Source organism: Rhea americana, unplaced genomic scaffold (genome assembly GCF_003343005.1).
Source record: "Rhea americana isolate MKP2758 unplaced genomic scaffold, rheAme1 scaffold_347, whole genome shotgun sequence".
Lineage (NCBI taxonomy): Eukaryota > Metazoa > Chordata > Aves > Rheiformes > Rheidae > Rhea > Rhea americana.
Window position 1 is genome coordinate 621,197 of NW_028186476.1, and position 17,513 is coordinate 638,709.

General features: G+C 48.6%; 1 protein-coding gene across 1 annotated transcript in view; it reads right to left on the reverse strand.

Annotated features, from left to right (window-relative positions):
* Positions 1-17,513, reverse strand: part of NF2 (NF2, moesin-ezrin-radixin like (MERLIN) tumor suppressor) — a gene marked incomplete at its 5' end in the record, with an annotated part of 29,559 nt that overhangs the window by 1,460 nt on the left and 10,586 nt on the right. The window contains 7 exons of the mRNA XM_085311670.1: positions 5,388-5,547; positions 7,099-7,229; positions 11,790-11,895; positions 12,837-13,054; positions 13,412-13,534; positions 15,543-15,656; positions 16,751-16,825. Coding sequence (XP_085167796.1) covers positions 5,388-5,547; positions 7,099-7,229; positions 11,790-11,895; positions 12,837-13,054; positions 13,412-13,534; positions 15,543-15,656; positions 16,751-16,825 — 927 coding nt within the window. The remainder of the gene's footprint in view (positions 1-5,387; positions 5,548-7,098; positions 7,230-11,789; positions 11,896-12,836; positions 13,055-13,411; positions 13,535-15,542; positions 15,657-16,750; positions 16,826-17,513) is intronic.

Sequence of the window (17,513 nt, forward strand, 5' to 3'; positions counted from 1 at the left end):
CCCTTTTATTTATTATTTTTTTTTTAAGAACAAAGCCAATACAGATTGTATCAACACAGCACTCCAGCAGCCACGTTCCCACGCTTGGCTGCAATCAGGGCACGTGAATATAGAGAGAAATTCAGAAGCTCTCTGTTCTGCACTGCCTGCCCAGCTCCTGCACTGGCTCCCAAGGGAAAACTCCCTCCCTGTTTATTTATCCCCCTTTTATTCCCATTTTTCCTGCACATTGTGCCTCCACAGCACTTGGGCAGAGCCTGGCCACGCAACACCTTGCACTTGCGCTCCCGGCTCCAAAAGAACACTAAGTGTAGGCACATTGCTGCTGCTGGCACAGCAAAACAAACGCAGAAAAGAAACCCCAAACTCCCTCGCTGGCCCCAGGAGACCTCGGCAAAGGGAGAGGAATGGCATCTGTGAATCTCATGAAGAGGGCGCCTTGCTTCCGTGCCATGGTGGGGAGAGCTCCTGGCCCGAGCGGGCCACAAGTCAGGCACCGAAACCTCTGCATTCACACACTGTCACATGGCGTAAGGGCCTTCCCCAGTCCCCCCCAGCCATTTCCCTTGAAGTTTATTTTTCACAGCAAGAACCTCCTGCGCATCTTCTCCCTGCCGCCCCCCTCTGCCGGGCTCTCTTACTCCCATGCTGGCATTTCTTCTCTTTGCAGCCTGCAGGGCTTTGATGAGGGTGTTGTTTGGAAGAGAGACGCTGATGCCACGCTGGAAGGAAATGCTCTTTCAAAAGGCGGCCCAAAAATAGCTGACAGCCCTGGCAGCTCCCGCTTTCGTTTGGCTCCTCGTAAACAAGGAAAGGAGGCCACTGGGGAGCTCGGCTGCAAGGCGGCACGGAGAAGGCGACGAAATAACCCCCCAGCCCCAGCAGGGATATGGTGTCTGGCACAGATGAACCCAGGCAGGATGCCGCCTCCCAGCACTTGGGAGTGCTGGGCAAGGTGCTTGTTTGCCAAACACTGCTGGCACGGCAACTGTAATGCAGGACCAGACCCACCTGGGTGCAGCCAAGCCCGCTCTGCACCACACACCTCCATCTGGCCCTTCCCGGCAGCTCTGCCCAGGACACAGTAGTTCTTGGGCTGCTTTCCGGGAGGAGGCCGGAGGCAGCACGATGGCCTCCTCCGCAGATGCCACACTGCTCTGCTGGCCCAGCTGGAGCGAAAATCTGCTCCCCATGAGGAACCTACTGGTCCCAGAGGGGGAGCAGTCAAGCCTAGGAGGCTCCAGGAGACTGGCAACCCCAAAGAGATCCAGCCAGAGTTGAAGTCCTCATGAGGAACCCTAACACAATAAGATGGACCAGAGAGCCTGGAATTGCAGACAGAAAGCAGCTGCCACAATGCACATCCCCATGAAAGCCTCCAGGACATCCCAAGGGCTGCCTCGTGACACTTGGCAGCAAGTAGGAAGGAGGCAGAGCATTGTTAGTTGGGGCCCAACAACGCAAGAAGTCCACACTGGCATACTGCTGAAAAATAACTCAAGTTCGCAGCAGCTCACCCAAACTCCTGCTGTATTTCCTGAAAAATCCCAAACACCTCAACGATGGACAAAACTTGCATTTGCCAGCTTTCCAGGACATTGCTACACCGTGAAAGGATGGGATTAGCTGGAAACGGTGCTGCCAGCATTGGCTCTCCTCATCCTAGATGAAGGATGAAGCTGCCTGTCTGGGAGCAGGAGATTTGCTATGTGCTGGGATACTTCAAAGGGCTTAAATCCCAGTAAGAAGCATAACAGGTCGAGAAGAAAGCAAGGGGAATGAAAGGCCTGCTTGTGTTCACATCTGTGAGCAGCAGCCCATCCTGAGAGAGGTTTCCACCAGAGGACAGGATGAAACAGGCTTCCTCCCCCCCCCCCGCTATTTTACTGCGGCACGAGTGACAAACCCTGCCAAAGCCAAGCAGTCTAGAGGGGCTGAGCCGGCCTATGCCAGAGCGGCTTCCAGAGGAGGCAATCCATAGGAAGAGGGAAAAAAAAAAAAAAAAAAAAAAAAAAGCTTCAGCATGTTAAAAATGTACTTGAAACTGAAAACTTGGTGAGTGTCTTCAAAGGCAGGCACCCAAGCCACTGTGTATGTAGCCTATCCACTTTCAGTGCAGGGCTTGCTAAATCCTGCTGGCGCACAGGCATCATGGGCCTAAAAACTAACCAAGAGCAAAAAACCCCTCCTTCCCCAACCCCATCTTCTCTAAAGGCACGCAAGTCACTTCTCCACATACACCTGGACACATGAACCGAAGCCAAATCCTTCAAGAAAAGTAATTTTGGGAAAGGACAGACAAGGTGTTACCAGAGCAGAAACCACCAGGAGATGCAGGGGAAGGAACAGCATGCCACAGTGAAGCCCAGCACAAGTTGCCCTTGGGATGAAGGCAGCTTTGGAAAGCGCCTCACCAACACGTGAACACCTGCCAAGCTGATGGGTCCAGCTGGGTCCATCCGCTCCCTTCTCACGCACAGATGCTACTGCTTTCCCAGGTGGGTGCCGCCAGAGAGTGCGAGCAGATGCATCCTCAGCCATCGCTCAGACTGAGGAACCATCTCCCCCAAGGACCCGGCCAAAGTATGGCGATTTGAGGCATTTAAAAAGGGGCTGGTGCCTACGAGCCCAGGAAAAGGGATTCATTCAGCACTCAGGGACATGGGGCAGGAAACCTTCCCTGTTTCCAATGGCTGCAGCTCTTCAGGGCTGCAGGCGGGAGAGGAGAGCCCCGAGCTGGGACAGGCATCCGCAGCAGTAGCAAACACCGAGTGCTGGTTCCCTGGAGCCCCCCAGCTGCCATCTCGCCCCAGAAACCCCTGAGGACACTAGCTGTCCTCAGCTGTCTGCATCTACCTGTATCTGTTACTCCACCAATGAGCAAAGGCTGGTTTTGCACCCATACGTTGCTCCGCTCCAAGACAGAGGTGCCAATTTCTAACTTATTACAGCAGTTTTAGCAGCAGCAGCAGCATGAGAGAGGGAGGCTTGACGCTGACAGTTTTGCTATTTTGAATCCTGACTTTCCTTCTGCAGCTAACAAGGGGGAAGGCCCTGCTTTACTTCATTAAGAAATCTCCAAAGGCTGTCTGGTACCTCTGCTAGCTTCCCAGCCACCATCAGCAGAGCAAAACCAGCCACATTTAATTATTTAAGCATCCACGCCTGCCAACTCAGCTCCCCACGAGGAGGACACTCTCCAACGTGGAGGATCAGGTGAAAAAAGCAAAGAAGCCATGAACACCAGCAACAGAGCGAGAGCTGGGCAGGGTGCTGAGCACCAGGGGGCCAGCTCGGGCACTGGCAAAATGCTGGGCCTCAGCACGGGGCTGGCAAGTGCAGTGCAGGCCACAGGCAAGCGCATGCACTGGTTAGCGTTGCAGTCAGTGACCCCACCACCGCGCACAGGGTACCTTGCCGTAACCTGCTTGGCAGTCTCAAATGCAGATAGGTCTTCTGCCCTGGGCTTGAGGCTAAACCAGCAAAATAAAACGAACAAAACAAAGTCCTCTGTGATACAAGTAATGGAAGGTCATTTGTGCAATCCATAGGGCTCAGCCAGAAACACTCAGCAGTTTCCCAGGTGGGGCAAAGGACTGGCGTTAGTTAAGCATTGCTAAACCCCCATCAGCTTTTCCTTTTGCAGCCTCTCAAATTGCCCTTTCCAGCACAACCAGACAGACCAAAGCCCTCCTGACAGCAGGAACAAAAGCAGTTCGCAACTATATTCTTCTGTGCTCCACTACTAGGAGAAAGCCTTTGCTCCTGCAGCAGAGATAAGCGAGGCTTGGCCTCTGCGAGAGCATAGGGATGGGACAAGGCGTCAGCTCCAGGGGAGCGAAGACTGGCCACGCAGTCCCAATTACAGGAACGGTGCCTTGACAGATGCCTGCCTGACTGCCTCACCACCTTTGAGTGAGACAAATGGAATCTTCAGCCCTCTACAAACTCCTCTCAAAAGCTCCCAGCGAAAGCAAAAATTTAGCATTTTCTGTTTCAACCACAGATACTGTGTGTGGCGACAAAAATCTAACAGGAGCAGAAATGTTCTCTAATTTTAAGATTTGAGACAAAAGGGGCTGGAAAGATTTTTATAGCCCTCCCGGGGGAGACACAGGGACTCGAACAGCTCCAGGCTACTGCAGGCAGACCTGAAAGATCTGCTCACTGCATTTCGCTGCTCCAATTCAACAATCAAAAACTCTCAACCAGGAAAGTCAGCACAAATGGGTATTTTCAAACCCCATCAGATGTACCTCTCCACTAGGACTAGTGCAAAGGCGAGGAATTGTTTTTTTAGAACCTGTTATCGTCACCACAAGCTGCAGCCCTGCCAAGTGTGCCACCCAGCTGCAGATTTCCATGTCTTTCACAAGAACAGTCACGGAGAAGAAGCCTGGGMAAAAGCCTTTCTGGGACATTACATCCCACCATGCAGGTTAGAGACATATCACTGGCCCCTTAGCAGAATGAGCTTCACTGGGAGAATAGCAGAGTTGCCAAGCGAACAAGTGACAGAGCACTGGAAGAGGTTGCTCAGAGAGGTTGTGGAGTCTCCTTCTCTGAAGATATTCAAAGGTCGCCTGGATGCAACCCTGTCTAACATGCTCTAGGTGACCCTGCTTGAGCAGGGAGGTTGGACTAGATGATCTCCAGAGGTCCCTTCTAACCTTACCCATTCTGTGATTCTGTGAAAAAGAGAAAGGGCTACGTGCAAAACTAAAGAAGAGGTTTCATTCAGACCTTGCACAGGTGTGATACTCATGCTAGCAGAGCCCATCACCGTAATTTTTTGGTCCGGTATTAATTGCAAGCACATTTAGAGAGGCAAATGGCTGCTAGGGCCACAGCATAGAAGAGACATGTCACCCAGCTGCACTAGGGAAAGATCTCACCATTAGGACTTGCAACTTTGCAACAGGTTACTTGCGAACAGACTGAAAAAGAAGAGGAAGCTTTTTCTACTTGTAAATCAGGAATGCTCTCCCTCTTATTAGGCACCGGTCCAGCTAGAGTCTGTTCCCTTGTAATACATTTATGGTATGGTTGGAATAAGAAGTTAGGGCTTTTCCTGCTCCTGGGGTCACTAGGGTAGCAAACCTCTTCTCACGGCATCTCTGTCCAGCTTTTGTCCAAATCTCCAGCCCTTTGTGTCCCTTTACCCAGCACTGATGAATCAGCCCAGGTTGCAGCAAACAAAGCAGGACCTAGCAGCAGCTGAAATTCTCTGTGCCCTGGTTTGGAGCTCAACAGTCCGGGAAGAAAACCCAGATCAAATGATTTTATTGTAACGCTTTGTGCAAAAGCTAAACCAAAGGGAAGGGCAATTCTGTCATGGCTTTTAAGGGGTTTCATCAGGCAAGATACAAACTGGAGCCTTCCGATACCTTTTTAATAGTGTTGTGCTTGCTGTTGCCTCGGCTGGTGTTCTCATTGTGCAATATATCCAGCACCGTCTCTCTCTCCTTCAGCTTCAGCGCCTCAATCTCTGTCTTCAGCTCATTCAGTTGCTCCTGCAGATGTTTGCTTTTCTCCATGTACTCAACCCTAGCGCACACAAAAAACAGGCTCGAGGTTAGCACCGACCACCTGCATCTGGTGTGCTACATAATACCACAACAACCAATAATGGAATTGTAACAGACCCCCGCCGCGCCCAATCTTTTTCATTTCTGGTATGTGGAGCCAACAACATTAGTTTATAGCATACACTTAAGCTACCCTGCTTAGCTACACTTAAGCAGTAGTCTCAGCAATGATTTGTTCATTATTGAAAAGAGGACCCAGAAAACTGACCCTAGAACCAAACTGCAAGTAACATTACTCATTACTATAAAAATACAGCTGAAGGCTGCCAGATGATATTTTTAAGTCTCCACATTTTCAACTGAACCTGCACCATGACTTAGGCTAATACTATCCAGCTTCTGGCTATAAGACCCTGATTTAAGTAGCATTGCTCTGCTCTGCTGCTCAAGCTCTCTCAAATCCTGCTCATAAAAAAAAAAGAAAAACAAACATGAATTCTTCAGGCCATTTTCCGAGGGCAAGCAACAAACCTGACATACAGACTTCACATGTTTCAGAGGGATTTAGACTGTGAAAGGCGTAGGAGCATCTTTAAGATGCACAGCATCTCTGAGAGAGGGCTCCAAAAAAAACAGTCACTCTCAGGACTCCTGGCCTCAACTGCCACTGTGCTAGTCAGTATTTGCAATTAAATATGCAGATTTAAGCGGAAGTGCCAGCATGATAATCAGGACCCTTCCAGAGGGGGGAAATTTGTAGCAAAGTTTGTGTCACCAACTGAGGAGCAAAGAGCACTCCTGGAGAAGTCAGCAAAAACACACTATTGCTTTTATCATTCGGCTGAGCAGAGATCTTCCTGCTTAAGAAAGTAGGATGCCCTAGTTAGCTGCCTAGGTATAGAAAATAAACAGGGATCTTCCTGCTATTTACAGCTTCCATCTTTTTCTTTCCTGCTTTAGGAAGAGTTTTTAATGTTTGTCCCTAAACCAGTGCTCTGTTATTTCAGACGCAAGAGAGGGTCATGACCAGATCCACCCGTGGGATCCGGGGGAGTTTCCTTCAAGCCCCATAGAGTTTTGACTGCAGCATTACTGCAAATCCCTTCTAGCTTTGTTCTGCTACCCAATGGACAAAGCATATTATTGTTAAAGAGCTTAAAATTTGGTTTGCTTTGATTTCTGCTAAATTTAAGAGTTTCAGAGGCTGTGCTCACACTCATAGGAAAGTGCAGATCAAAGCCCATAATCACCTCCAAGCTTGCCTGGACACACTTTTTCACACAGTAAACATGACCCAGGCTCAAAGAAAAAGGGGTTAAGCCCTAACGTAGGGCTTTTGCTAACCAGCTCTCTTTATGTGGCCTGGACATACCACAAAAGCACAGATGCCAGCCTCAGACGGCTCAACCCGCCAGCCACTGAACTGCTGTTAACAAATTTATTCCCCTTACGCCTCAAACCAATGCTTATGTTGAGTGTGAAAGTTGCATTTGGCCTTGCTACAGTAGCATTTACCACAGGCAACCCAGGTTGATACCACAGCCCAGCTGATGGAGAGTCCACCACATACTTCTCCTTCTCAATTTCCATTGAAAGCCTCTTCATGTCTGTATCCTTGAAGTCAAAGGAGAGGCTCTCACTAATGAGGTTGAAGCTCGGCAGGTCAGCAGGCAGCGCCGTTGTACTGGAGTTCACAGACTGCTAAAGAGAAAGGGCAAATGAATCACTTTTGGCCACACAAACTTTTCTGTCAATAGATGTTCTGTAATGGAAGGGTGAAATTGGAATAACGCCAAAGTCCGCAGCCAAGGAGCTGCTTCCTCCTACTTTAACAAGCATGACCTGTTGCTCACACAGGTAATAACATAGGGGTTTTTTGCAGCTAGGTGTATTTATGTTGTGCTGAACTGGAAGGATCTCATTATTCGCACCAGGGAAGAGAAAGATCATGTATTTTCCCAAGGCAGCAGGGTCTACAATTAATTCTTTCTGAAGCAGGTACGCAGGCTCAAACTTCCTGCAGGGCAGATTAAGCGGCTACTTTTCAGCTTGTGATCTTTTAATGCAAAAACTGGCAAATACTTCATGGATTGCAGGAGCAGAGCAGCAAACAAGTCTCATGTCTCCAGCACTGGAGGGGGCCTGCAGATCCCCCCGCTCCCTTCCTAATTTGCTCCTCAACCTTCAGCAAATGCCCTTCCAGGCACCTGCTTTTAGTGGTGGTAAAGTGGCAACTAAACTATCTCCCTTCAAAATCTATCACTGAAATTTTTTCAAGTCCAGGTGTTATCACCAGCACGTCACTTAAAGTAGCACTGGCTAGAAGCCGCCTTTTGGAAGGCATCTGGCAGCTCTTTAAGAATAAATTACATTTAAAAAAGAGCAAGTTATGAATGGCATCAATGCGTGACAGTCGTGTCCTGCACTCCAGTGCTCCCAAAAGTTTGATCAAAGAGCAATGTAATCCCAAGGGCTTAACTTTGACTGCAATTTTGGTAGAGTACACAGAGATGTGCGATACGCTTTTTGCTTAGCAGTGATTTGCAGTTCCACTGCCAGATTTGACTGCTAACATGAGATAATACAGGGAATCACTTAGATTGCAGCCGAACACAGACTGAGGACATTCGTCCTCCTGCAAAGAGCTGCAATATCTCACCCGCTGCCAGGGCCTCAGCTTCAATCCTTGCCTTAAAAAAAAAAAAAAAAAAAAAAGGGACAGACACTGCTCTCAGTCATAAATTCTGTTGCTGCTTTAATAAATGGTCTCAGTATCAGCAGAAGAGGAGCTTTTGGACTTGAATTATCACTTCTGCTCTTGCAGTACATTAGAGGAGGTCGTGAAACACGGCGCATGCCAAAGGCGGCACAGAGGCTTTGGAGCCGAGTCAGAATGGCTGTCAGCACACCGAATCGTCGTTTGATTAAGAAAAACACCATCCAGCTCACAAAAGGGCACCCAGATCTGCTGGATTTGCTCTTGCAATAACGTCCCTCACCACCCACCTCGAATGCATAAGCAGCCTGGGCTCAAGCCCCAGCTGACCACGCTTGAGTGGGATGATACCTCCTCTCGCTGCAGAACCAAAGCCAAGCTACTGCATGTTACAGCTAAGGTAGACGTAAACTACAAGAAAAACAATTTCTTATTCTATTTTCAATTTCTGCCAGTGAAGAGCACAGCTGCATTAATTCTGGAGTCTGTTGGAAAAAGGGCAGCCAAGGATCGAAATCCCGGTCTCCAAGGAAAGAGGATGGATCCACCCAAGTGCTTTAACTGATTTACAGACCCGCATTGCACTGAGCTAAATGACCACAATCATCTTGCTGGCCTTAAAATACCCGTTAACAGTTTTTCAGCATAAGTCTACAGTTTTTGTGTTAAAAACAGTGTCATCATTGGAGCAGGAATTGCAGGTGCTGCAACCATTAAGGCCTTATGGCAATTTGTCAGGGTTACTAGAACCACTCACTCCTTTTTTGTTAGCACCGCTTTCACAAAGCGGCAAGAAATAGGAAAAAAAAGGTGAAGAAGCCCGAGCTCAGAAAGAGCTCTCAAAGGAACTGTGTAGCAAAGCGTTTCCCTGCTGTTTGCAATAATCCTGTGAATCTTGCACATAACACTATTTTATTCACAGTGCAGCTCACTAAGGGGACACAGATCTCTTCCCTTCTGTGTTTCCTCCGCTGGCACAAACTGCATCACTCCAGCACCACATTAAAGCAATTCCTGGTAGGGAGCAGAGGCGAGCACTGGGCTGGCAGCAGTCACTCCTCTGAAGCACGAAGCAAACAAGTCAGAAGACAGAGGAAGCACCATGTAAGGCACGGCACGAGGCTTTCCTGTGGGGAGAGTGTCTGCAGTTGCCGGTACCATTACTTTGCTGCACAGGGAATTCGGGCAAGCCTGACAACCGCTTATTATTTCAAATGAGCCAACTTTCAGACTTTCCATGAGCAGGACCTGATGGGCAATGAAGACAATGAGGAGGACATTTAAATGAGATGTATCAGGTGGTGACAGTGACAACAGGTCAGGGCAGATCACTGGGGCAAGAGAGGCAGATGGGATCATGGCTGCCAAGAGATGTGGATTCATGTTCCCTTTCCTCCTCCTCCTGCATCAGCTGCTGAAACAGCTTGGGCTAAACAAGCTTTAAAGAGCTGGTATGACGGACAGGAAAGTCTACAAAACATTTATTTTTAAACTATTCCTTGCCTTTTTTGCTGCTCATCCCCTCACTCCTCCCTTCCTCTTGCTCATGCTCTCTGGGAGGGATGCTCTGGCTGGCTTTCAGTGCCAGGGGACCACAAAACCCCAGCACTGGGATAACAGCAAAGTTAAAGTCTCAGAGTTAAAGTCTCATTAAGGAGGGGAGCAATTGGGGTACGGTGCGCTTGGTAGATCTGCCGTTTGCCAGAGGGACACCAGACTCCCAGTAGCAGCTTTCCAAATGCCTCCATCCCATGAGCTGCTCCAGGCTCATTCCCTTCCTCCACTGCATCCGTCCCACCAGGTCCCTCCATGCTGGCGGCAGATGCATGCTCGCCTGACACTGGCTTGCTGAAGCGCTGCGCTGCAACAGCGTTTTGAAGCTCATCATTTGCCTGCCCTCAAATGCGTGAAGCAGCAGAGAATTGACAGAACAGGCACAACCACAGCTTGCTGAGCTTGGAAAATAACTCTCACTGAGGCTGTGGGATGTGGCACTCCTCCCTGGGCTATGAGAGGTGCAGGAGAGGACTCTGCCACCTATCTAGGGAGGAAAAAAAAAAAAAAAAAGAAAGAAAAAAAAAGTGTTTTCCCTCCTGGTCCAGCCCTGGCAGCTCTGCCTGGGAGGCCAAGACTCTCACAGGAAAGGGAGAGGATGCAGCACAAAGTGCCTGCAAGAAGCATGGATCCCCTCCAAGAGAGATGCTGCTGATTTTTTTTTTTTTTTTTTTTTTTTTTTTTTTTTAAGATTTTAGGCAATTCTAAAAACATTCCCTGTAATTAGTCTGTAATGCCACAGGCAGGAATGTACTGATGAGCACGGACAGCTCCAGAGATTTCCAGAGCAGAGCTCAGCAATTACAGCTCTGCTGCTTTGACTGCAGATGGACATGGCAACAGGAGGGAGCCTGGACCTGGATGGTTTCTAAATAAGGCTGCTCCACCCATGTTCAAACTTAAAGAATTGAAGAACTGGTGGATTCCAGAAACCTAGTGACTGATGGTAAAACAAAGACACTTGAAATACAAGGTTTATAAAGCACCAAGGCAGCTAGACCTGACCGAGGGCCCCTATGCTAGAATTTTTTTCAAAAACTGCAATTTCTTAAAAGCTTCTGAACACTTTCGCAGGGAACTTCAGAGAATCGGGATGAAAAGTAAGCAACTTCATCTCAAACCCTCTTCAAGCTGTTCYCCGCAGCTTTCAGGAGATGTGGAAGGAGCCTGCAGCTACAAATTAAAACTTCAGTGCTGGATGGCTCGATAACTCCCACATGCATCTGTTGAGTTTATCCCCGAAGACATTGAGCTCTTCCCCCGTCACCCTGTGGGATGGAAGGTGGCAGAGCTGCCAGGCATGGCAGGTGTGAGCTGCTGTGAGGGGAGTGCTGAGAGGCTCCTGTAGACCCCACGGTACCATTAGAAATGCTGAGAAAAGGAGATGCCAAATGGACTCTGAGCAACCGTCATTTAGTCTGGCACTTGGTCCCCACGAGCCAGCAGGGCCAGATACTTCAGAGAAAGGTGTGAAATCTTCCTCATGAGCAAATCACAGAATTATCTCCCAGCAAAGTTTCCAGTACATAGATGCACACTGCTCAGCTGAGGCCTGAAGAATGAATTTACAGGTTCTGAACATTTATCCTATCTACCAGAAACAAGAACATACATTTTTAAGTATTTAACTCTATTTTAAAGGTTATCACTGAGCTGGGAAGCTCCATCAGCTGAAAAAGCATGGCTCTGGCATGTATTAAATTTGGTTTTAAATTTACTGCCTTTTAATTCCACCAGCAGCTCCCTTGTTCTTGTAGGACGAGGTACAGTACATGAGAAGAAAAAGAGCAAAGTGATGTGCTAGGCAGGGTGTCTGAATGAAGATGGCAAACACTGCAAAATAGTTTTGAACACCTGCTAAACAATGCAATAAGATAGCTCATACCCCCTATATTGACAGGAGGGAACCACAAAGACATGAGACTCCTCCAGGCTACAGAAGAGGTCACATTTACTGGTGGGAAACGGATGACGACGCAGATCACTCTTACTGTGTACGAGGACTTGCTGGTGATCTCCAGAAGCTTCTGCTTTGCCCTCCGCTCAGACTCTCGAGCCTCCTGAAGGTCTTGCTTTAGCTGATCAGCCTCCTTTGCCCTGAAAGAAAAACAGCAAGGATGGTGAATATCAGATCAAAATTGGGGAATGAGAAGATGGAGAAGCAGGATTACAGTCTAGATGTAGGATAGGTTTAGGTCCTGTTGCAGGACAGATCTCAACTAAGAGATTGGTTGAGCAAGGGAAATGCTAGAGCTGCCGATATGTGGGATATTTTAAGTCAACAGCATAAAAGTCTAAGATGTAGAAGGACAACTCCAACATTAATATTTCCCCTTGAACCTTAAGGGCTCCCAAGAATCCCCCACAATGGAAAGCCAAAGGATAGAGGGTTGAAATTTGAAGGGAGATTTTGCAAGTCAGCAATCACATCAGAGAAGAGATGGATGAGAACAACGTTTATCTGAGGCTGAAACTAAGCATGTTCCCATGGAAAATTAATCTGCTGGAAGGAAACAAATGTGATCTTCAACTTGCTCACTATCAAATGCACCATAGGACCTAGTTCTGGCAACAAGAGGGAAACACCAGTTTTAATACACAGGATTGTGGAAGTGATGGAGCCCTCAAGGCTGGCCTGAAACAGAGACCTAACGGGTGCTTAGGAGAATCAAAAACCTGAGAGGGAAACAAAGGGACAAAGGGAAAATAACGAATGTAGATCTAACATCCAGGGGAAAAAAAAAGGGAGTATTATTAATGTTGTCAAACACTCTGCTGAATGCAGTGTGTTTGCAGAAAGCACCYGAAAGCAGAGCTGGCTTCAGCTGCCACTGCCGGTGTGAGAGAGCCAGAAACAGCAGGGCAGAATGGAATTGGCTGAGCCTTGGGGACACTTGCCATCTTACAGGCACAGGAGGCCACAGGCTCACTGCAAACTTTTGTGCAGACTAACTTGAAGCGTGAGCCGCTGTTTCCCTCATTTGTCAGGAGGGGGCTGGAAAGCAAAGAGGACACCGCTGCAAGGTTTACCCGCTGACCTCCGCTCAGACTCCTCGGCCATTTTCAGTGCCAACATCTCTGCTTCCAGCACCTTCTGCTCCATCAGCCGTTTCTCCTCCTCCGTCCGGATGGCAGTGGCTTTGATTCGCTGCATCTCCTGCTCAGCCTCGGCTGCTTTCTGAGCCAGGAGCTTGGCCTCCTCCTCTGTGATCTGGGCCTTCTCAGCCAGCAAGTCTGCCGTCTCTTCTGACCTCATCTGTGAATTAACGCATGTTAAACTGTCAAGTGTGCTCTGAATGGCACCCCAGACATGCTCACAGTCTCCAGCGTATGGTCTCAAGCTGCTGGCTCTGCATGGCCTCGGGAGTTCCCTTCACTTTCAGGAAAGCTGCAGGCTTTTGTGGAGCGGTCCCCAGCCAAGACCTGGCTGTGCCCAGACTTGGCCCCAAATTGTTTTCCTGATACAAAAGGCCAGTTGAACGAAGCCAGGCTCCTGCTTACTGTTCACTGGCAGCGATGGAAGCATAGCCCGAAGACATTCACAGTACACCTCTGCCATGGAAAAAGCCAGGAACAGCTGCTGCGCTGCAGCAACCACCTTCTGGAGACCTACCAGAGCCTCATTGGCCATCGTTGCCTCCTCCTTTAACTGCATCAGTCTTCTCTCCAGCTCATCCCTTGTCCGCTCAGCTTCTTCCCTCATTTGCTTCTCTCGGGCCAGGCGCTGCCGTTCCATCTGGGAAAATGAGGTCAGGAAAAGTGAGAAATGATACATGTCAGGAAAGCTTTCTGCAGGACAAGAAAAGGTCACTTTTTGGGAGGTCAGAGTGTAGGACTGCATCACATCCTCTGCACTGAACTCCACTTGACAGCACAGAGACTTCAGTAAATGGAGGATGTTTGATCACGCTGATCACGTGATAGCAAGCATCCTGCTGCCTTGCAGAGTGGCGTTCCTGACATTTCCCTGATTTACTGTTCATCTGTAATGCTGCCACATGAGCTGCCTGCTGGCAACTTGCTGGTTGGGCATCAAGTCTCCAGACAGTATCTTCCTGCACTGATTCACCAGGCAAACTTAAGTAAGCCAGGTACCAAGAGCTCCAACTATATCTGGAGCTACTTAAGCAAGTTGAACAGACAACCAGACCAGGCTTAAGGGCCAGCTCAAGCTCTCCCTAAGACAGAGTGCGCCAGAAACCTGCCATCTCTTCCCAAAAGAGGCTGACAAATAAATACAGCAAGACACACTGCTCTGCTCCTTGGACACCATCTGCAATCTGGAAGCTCTCAGGGCTCTAGCAGCTCCACTTCCTCCTGTGAAAGGTTCTCCTCATCCGTTATCATCATGATTCACATCCCTCATGAGACAGCCACAAACAGAAGTCGCATGGGTTCCTGATACAAGAGGGCTGTTTTGAAATCATTAACCAGTGCAGATCTTGGGGAGGACAGAGGGCACACTAGATAGGCAGCCCTCTCCTGAGGTGATCACCACACTAAAAAGGAACCTGACATCTCTTGTTCAGCACAAGTGTTTGAATTTGAGAGCTCATGGGACACGATAAATTTCTGCTCACTCTTAGTGCCCACAGTCACCTCCCTCACATATCCCAGCAGCCTGAAGAGTCAGCTATGGGCAAGATCTCAGTTTGCATTTGTGTCATTCAACTGCATCAAAGAAATCCACAAGACTAACACCTGACCTTGATGCCACCAGCACTTGGGTATCACATCACTCCTTCCAAGAAGGACCTCTCACTCCATGAAGGCCAAGTCCTTGCTGCCCAGAGGAATTCCTGCTGGAGGCAAATGGTGCTTCCCCAGCAAAGCCAGGGAAGTTCCCTTGCAGGGACTCATGTACTATCCTCTCCCCAGCCACCCCAGAAGCTAAAGAAAGGAGAACTGCTTCAGGAGAAGCCATGCTACATCTCCAGCCCAGCCAAGCACCTCAGTCCCACTCCAGCACTATGCAGGCACCTCTGTGGACATGTCCAAATCCAAGGGAAGCTGGCTAATTTAACAGCCCCTTCAGTGTAAGAACCTCCTGGTGCAAATCTTTGCTTTGGTTTCTGCTGCTGCTATCTAGTGGCTTTACTGTGCAAGGGACATTTATATTCTACACAGCAGTGCTCAGATCAGCTGCGTGGGCTTCAGTGAGCAGAAGAGGTCTATGAGCAGGAAACAAGGATTCCTGCAATACAATTTGCTGATACAAACTCATCAGCTACACACTGCTAACTGCAAAGAACTGTCTGGGTTGACCTGCAGCAGCTAATGGAGGCCGGCAACATTAAGCATGCAGGCCTGAAACCCTGGCCTGTGTTTTGTCACTGTACGATTAGAAAACGAGGCAAAGAACTACAGCAAAGCACATCTCTCACCACCTCGCTTTAATTTCAGTCAGCTACTCCACACCTCAACGACTTTCCAGGTATGGAGCTCAGGAGTAAAACGAGGCCAGGAACGACGTGCACACACTCACGGGACAAAGCATAGCCTTTGCCTCCCAACTTTGCTCTGAGCATGGGGGCTGGACTCCGGCAGCCAGGCTGCTGTCAGCCTACGAAGCCAAGTCAGGAATGACAGGCAAGAAGAGAGTAAGCACTAAAATGAGATGTTCAGCCAGACCCTCCCTCAAAGCTGCTCCGTGTGGTGAATGTCACTCTGGAGGCCATTACTTCCTGAGCACATCTGCATTTCTCATTTTGGCTCACAATTGGGTTATACAAGATGCGTCTCACCTGCTTCCTGGCTTTCTCCTCCCTGGCCTGTGCCTTCATCTGCTGCACCTCCAGCGAGTCTGCCTTTCTCCTCCTCATGAAGAGATCATGGTTCCCAATACACAGCTGGAGAATCTGCTCCAGGCAAGGACAGAGTAGAGAAAAACTGCTGTGACATGGTGACAGCAAGGTGGTTTGTGCTCCAGACACAAAGATCTAGGACTGCTCTAGCTCATTGCTCATAGGCATGTTCAGCCACTGCTCTCAAACTCCACCAGCTCTGGCACTCATGGAAGGAGCCCAGCGTTGCAGCACAACTTAATCCCCACATCAAACACCATTTCCCTAGCTATTAGCTTTTTACAGAGACTATTTTTCTGCTGCGTGTGCTGGTAGCACAGCACGGTTCTGGCAAATATTATACCAGCCCCAAGGAGACATTAGTCTAAACAGACTTCTACAGCTTTGGCCACTTTTCTGGTTCTTCTCACCACTCCCCTTGCCCACGTGATTTTTTTTTTTAATATTTATATTTAAATATATTTAATTTGTAATGAACTTGCACCTTCTTTGAATAGGATGTTTAAAGCATTGTGGTAAAAAATAAAAAATAAACAATTTCTGATCTTGAGCAGGACCACACAGGAGCACAAGGTTGACCCAAGCCTTTTTTTGGAGGCCTTCAGATACCTCTGCTGAAGAGTTTTGAGCACTGGTGTAGTCCCCTCTACGGAGGAGAGGGACAAAAGAAGTGGCAATGCTAAAGGGAGGTTAGCAAAGAGTGGGGTGTACACAGTGCAGTAAGAGTAGAGACTATTTTTCCATAACAAAAATGAGTTTCTCAACTCCGACTCTTTTCTAAGGGCCTGACTGACATGCCTTCCATCCTACAGATCATGATCGACCTCCTCCAGAATCCCAGGCATTATGGCACCACAAACCTGGTGCGCTCAGGAAGAACAAGAGCAGCAGAGAGGCTCTGCCTTTGCGAAGGAGGTCTGCTGCCATGTGGGATGTGAAGCACAGGACGGCCCACAGGGCTGAACATCCCCTGCCTCTGATATGCATGAGGAAGTCTCCCTTCCCAAGGCTCCTACTGCTGCTCAGTGACAGTGCATAGCTCCCACATGCTCCCTCTGACAGCTCGAAGAAAAAGTCCCAGAAGAACAGTCTTGTGCCACCTACAGAAGCCACTGCTGCAAGTAATAAGAATCACTCTGCAGACTTACCAGCTTATTCACACGCAACTTTGATGAATTGAACTTGAAAACATCAATCTTTTTGTCCAATGGTTTAATCGTAAACTGAAAAAAAAAAGGGGGGGGAGTGTTATCAGGGAGCCAAGGGTTTAACCAAAACACAGCTATGAAAACCTTACCAAAAACCTTTGCTCAGAGGAGGTCAGCGGTGCTGGAAAAAGATGGCCGAGAGCTCTTTCCACGGCTTTTGGTCAAGTAAGAGAACTAGTATTAAAAGCAAGCAAGCAACAACTGGTCCCTCGGTTCAAAAAAATGCTAGTGCCATGCAAAGCAATGAGAGCATGGCCACCTACAAACTGCGATGCCCAAAGGCTAGGGCCCTCTGCAGAGCACTCAGCACTAGGCAGGGACAGCTCACTCGCTGCTCAAGATGTTGCTCTCCTGGGAGCTGTAGGGAACTGAGAATGTACCGCAGAAAACTGCGATGTATGCACAGAGGACGTTAGAGAAATCAGCTCAGTGACCCAACGGATGGGAGGAAGGTTAAATGAGGAACATAGAAAGAGGAGCAGTCATCCTTTGCATGGATGTCTCCACTCACCAGGGCTCCCCAGCAGGATTTTTCTGTGCATTTTGTTCTCCAGAAACTCAGACATGTTACCAGACTGCTCTTCAACCTAAAATATTGTGCCCTTGCTGTGATTTGTATTTACACTTCATGAGCCAACTGAGCAGCTTCAGCCACGTCCTGGGTTCAGCCTTGTCTAAGTATTTCCCCATAACAATTCTCTCG